Source organism: Condylura cristata, unplaced genomic scaffold (genome assembly GCF_000260355.1).
Source record: "Condylura cristata isolate star-nosed mole 26May11 unplaced genomic scaffold, ConCri1.0 scaffold00015, whole genome shotgun sequence".
NCBI classification, from domain to species: Eukaryota; Metazoa; Chordata; class Mammalia; order Eulipotyphla; family Talpidae; genus Condylura; species Condylura cristata.
This window is the reverse complement of record NW_004567116.1, coordinates 10624651-10625756: the sequence shown is the minus strand read 5'-3', so window position 1 is coordinate 10625756 and position 1106 is coordinate 10624651. Positions and strand designations below refer to the sequence as shown.

The following is a 1106-nucleotide window of genomic DNA, read 5'->3' as shown; positions in this document are numbered from 1 at the left end:
CATGATCTTTTCCAGCTCCATCCAAGTTGCTGCAAAAGACATGGTTACACCAATATCTTTTGATTTAATGTGGTCAAAGGGATGCTAGAGGTAGACTGAGGAGGCACTAGAGGAACACAGACAGCTTGATGACGCCTGGGCCATTGCTAGGGGGCGGGATTTGATGTGAGACACGAAGGAGTCTGGCAGGCAGATGCTATGACTTTGAAGCTCTAGGAGAAGCATCAGAGAGGTGGCAGGTAAACTTGGAAATCTGTCCCAAAGAAGGGAGGGCTGCCGCTCAGCGTGTGTAAATGGGGGGCTCTGTGTAAATGGGGGGGCCTGTCCCCTGCCGGTTTTGTGTGGGGCCCACCTACACACTCTCACTGTTTCTTTGTCCCCGTTTGGACCTGTAGCGATGCGCAGGTTCTGCCAGACGCTGGAGGAGCAGAAGCAGAGCCAGGTGGAGAAACTCCTGGAGGATGCCCTGAGGGAGTAAGCCCTGAGGGAGTAAGCCCTGAGGGAGTAAGCCCTGAGGGAGTAAGCCCTGAGGGAGTAAGCCCTGAGGGAGTAAGCCCTGAGGGAGTAAGCCGTGGGCTTCCCAGCAGCTGCGCCAGCCAGTCACGCGCTCAAGGGAGCCCCTACATCGATCTTGGGGGGCTGCTGGGTCTAGACCTGGCGCTGACTGAGCCAACAATGGGCTCCTCTAGAAGGGGTCACCTGACCCAGTCATCAACCTCGTTAAGCTGACTTCTGTCCTTTGTAGAGGCTTTTGCATCTTTTTAGTCCTTGATGTTACTAATCGTTGCATCTATGGAGTGTTTTTAATGGGGTTAGGAGTGGAAAAGCCTAAAGGGAAAAGGGGAACTCTTTGGGTCCCTTTTTAGAGGGTTTTATTTTTATATTTGATGTCTAATAAAGTCCAAATTCTCTTAAATCCTGGGCCTGTTTTATTTCGTTCACATTCTTTATAATCACATTTGAGGACTAGGGGGTTTGGGGGCTTGTGGGTTTGGGGTCTGCTTTCATTTTTAATTCTAAGGCACGTGTACATGAAGAATACAGTCTGGGCCAGAAAGGAAGAAATACTTTCTAGGTGTTGACTGCAATATCCTTCAGGATCCTTG

The 1106-nt window shown here is 50.4% G+C and overlaps 1 protein-coding gene across 1 annotated transcript in view; it reads left to right on the top strand.

Annotated features, from left to right (window-relative positions):
• Positions 1-769, top strand: part of ACCSL (1-aminocyclopropane-1-carboxylate synthase homolog (Arabidopsis)(non-functional)-like) — a 12222-nt gene extending 11453 nt beyond the window's left edge. The window contains exon 14 of the mRNA XM_004682890.2: positions 396-769. Within this exon, the coding sequence (XP_004682947.1) occupies positions 396-478 (83 nt within the window). The 3' untranslated portion in view covers positions 479-769. The remainder of the gene's footprint in view (positions 1-395) is intronic.
• The last annotated feature ends 337 nt before the right edge of the window (positions 770-1106 follow it).